At 55.1% G+C, this 2,398-nt stretch overlaps 1 protein-coding gene across 1 annotated transcript; it reads right to left on the bottom strand.

Annotated features, from left to right (window-relative positions):
- Positions 1-1,154: 1,154 nt before the first annotated feature.
- On the bottom strand, positions 1,155-2,069 carry LOC134413896 (olfactory receptor 14A16-like; the record flags this gene model as incomplete). Its single annotated transcript, XM_063147923.1, has 1 exon — positions 1,155-2,069. A coding segment is annotated over exon 1 (915 nt), but the record flags the coding sequence as incomplete, so codon positions are not given.
- Between the last annotated feature and the right edge of the window lie 329 nt (positions 2,070-2,398).

Genomic DNA, 2,398 nt, shown 5'->3' with positions numbered 1-2,398 from the left:
AGGAAGACATTTATATAAGGAAGAGTAAAGAAAGCAAAGTTGAAGCAAAGGAAATGCTCAGGGCAGTTTCGGGGTGGCTGCCAGAAAGCCCTGGCTCTGAGCAACAGCGCCTGCAGTGGGACAGGAAACTCCCAGCTGATGGGAACAAACTTTCTGGCTGAGTGCAGAGGCCAGGACAAAGCTGAGTGGTTTCCCTGGTGTCCCCAAGCCCTTGCTGGCCCGAGGGACTGAATGCGTTTGTGCTCCCTCTGCTTCGTGTCCCCACACCAACAGCATGGGGGTGCTCCCCCTGCTCTGTACAATGCAAACTGGGGCTCCTGAGGCAGTGCTGCCGTGTCTGTGCCTGCAAGGATGGGGCACCTGTGTGAGCTGGGGGAGAGGCCAGAGCTGCAGAGGGGGGATGTTGTTGGCAGCTCCATCAGGATGTTCTGGGACACTGCCCTGGGCTGTGCAGCGCACTGGGGATGGAACAGCCCCTGCTCTGCTGCTCCTTCCTCTCTGCCCCAGGGCCCTTGCAGAGCCCCAGCCATGCTGTTTGCCCCCAGCCTGCCCAAGGCCAGCCTGGGGCTGCTCATGGGGTTTTCTGTGGTGAGCATTGGCCTGGCCGTGTTCTTGAGAGAGCCTGGGCAAGTGGCCTGAAGCCCCCAGGCCCATGGCCTGTCCCTGCTGCAGGCCTGCAACTGCCACCCCCAGGCCTGTGCCCGGCCCCGAGAGCACTCAGGCCCTACAGAACACCAGGACCACCAGGGCAGTGGGGCAGGGCCACGACAGCAGCACTGACAACACCAAGTGCTGCTGGGCACAGCTGCTGGGCCAGCACTGATCTGATCCCAGCTCTGCACACAGACATTGGTGCTGCAACTCCAGAGAAGGCAACAAATGACATCACTGCAGAAAACTTTGCTGGGAAATTCTTTAGCTCTTTTAAAGCCATTGAGAGTACAGCCCTTCACAGACACAGTCTGGCTGCACAGAAGGTGAAGAGAAACACAATGGGAAATGACACAAAGAATTGTATTCCTTTGTTGAAAATAATAAAAAAGTAAAAGAAAGACAAAGGACCTTCAAAATAAAACCAAAAAGAACTATCAAAGATGACTTTAATTACAAGTGATTTGCAGAAATTGGGCAGCATTTTAATGTTTCTGAAACCATCCAGTCATCAGTCTCCACGCTGCAGCCTTGAGCTCCTGGTTCCTCAGGCTGTAGATGAGGGGGTTCAGGGCTGGAGGCACCACCGAGCAAAGAACTGACAAGGTCAGATCCAGGGATGGGGTGGACATGAGGGGAGGTTTCAGGTAGGAAAATATGCCAGTGCTGACGGACAGGTAGACCACAGCCAGGTGAGGGAGGCAGGTGGAAAAGGCTTTGTGCCGTCCCTGCTCAGTGGGGATCCTCAGCACAGCCCTGAAGATCTGCACATAAGAGAAAACAATGAACACAAAATAGCAAAGTGCTAAACAGGAACTAACTGCAATGAGCCCAAGTTCCCTGAGGATTGAGTGTGAGCAAGAGAGCTTAAGGATCTGTGGGATTTCACAGAAGAACTGTCCCAGGGCATTGCCATGGCACAGGGGCAAGGAAAATGTATTGGCTGTGTGCGTGAGAGCAGTGAGAAAGGCACTGGCCCAGGCAGCTGCTGCCATGTGGGCACAAGCTCTGCTGCCCAGGAGGGTTCCATAGTGCAGGGGTTTGCAGATGGACACGTATCGGTCGTAGCACATGAATGTCAGGAGATAAAATTCCGCTGAGATGAAAAACAGAAAGAAAAAGACCTGTACAGCACATCCTGAGTAGGAGATGCTTCTGGTGTGCCAGAGAGAATTGTGCATGGCTTTGGGGACAGTGGTGCAGATGCAGCCCAGGTCAGTGAGGGCCAGGTTGAGCAGGAAGAAGAACATGGGCGTGTGCAGGTGGTGGCCGCAGGCTACGGTGCTGATGATGAGGCCGTTGCCCAGGAGGGCAGCCAGGGAGATGCCCAGCAAGAGGCAGAAGTGCAGGAGCTGCAGCTGCCGCGTGTCTGCCAATGCCAGCAAAAGGAATTGCCTGATGTAGCTGCTGTTAGACATTTGCAGTTCCTTGGCATGGGGATCTGTAGAGAAAAGAAATCATGGAATAATTTGGTTTGAAGAGAATTTTAAATATCCCAGTACAGCTTGGGGGCACCTTCCCCCCACTGCCTGCCCAGGGCTCTGCTGCCTGGAGCTGTCCCTGCCAGCAGCTGCTTCCCTGTACCCAGGGCTGGGCCCTGCCAGTGCTGCCAGAGCCCAGCCCAGCCCTGTGGGCTCAGCTCTGCCCTGCAGACCACTCCCAGCTCAGGCACTGCCCAGGGTCAGCTCTGGTTCTGCAGGCTCTGATGGCAATGTCAGAGCAACCCTGAGGAGGCTGGAAAAGTGAC

The sequence above is a fragment of the Melospiza melodia genome, unplaced genomic scaffold (genome assembly GCF_035770615.1).
Source record: "Melospiza melodia melodia isolate bMelMel2 unplaced genomic scaffold, bMelMel2.pri scaffold_55, whole genome shotgun sequence".
Lineage (NCBI taxonomy): Eukaryota > Metazoa > Chordata > Aves > Passeriformes > Passerellidae > Melospiza > Melospiza melodia.
The sequence above is the reverse complement of the archived record's forward strand: the minus strand, read 5'-3'. Positions and strand labels throughout refer to the sequence as shown.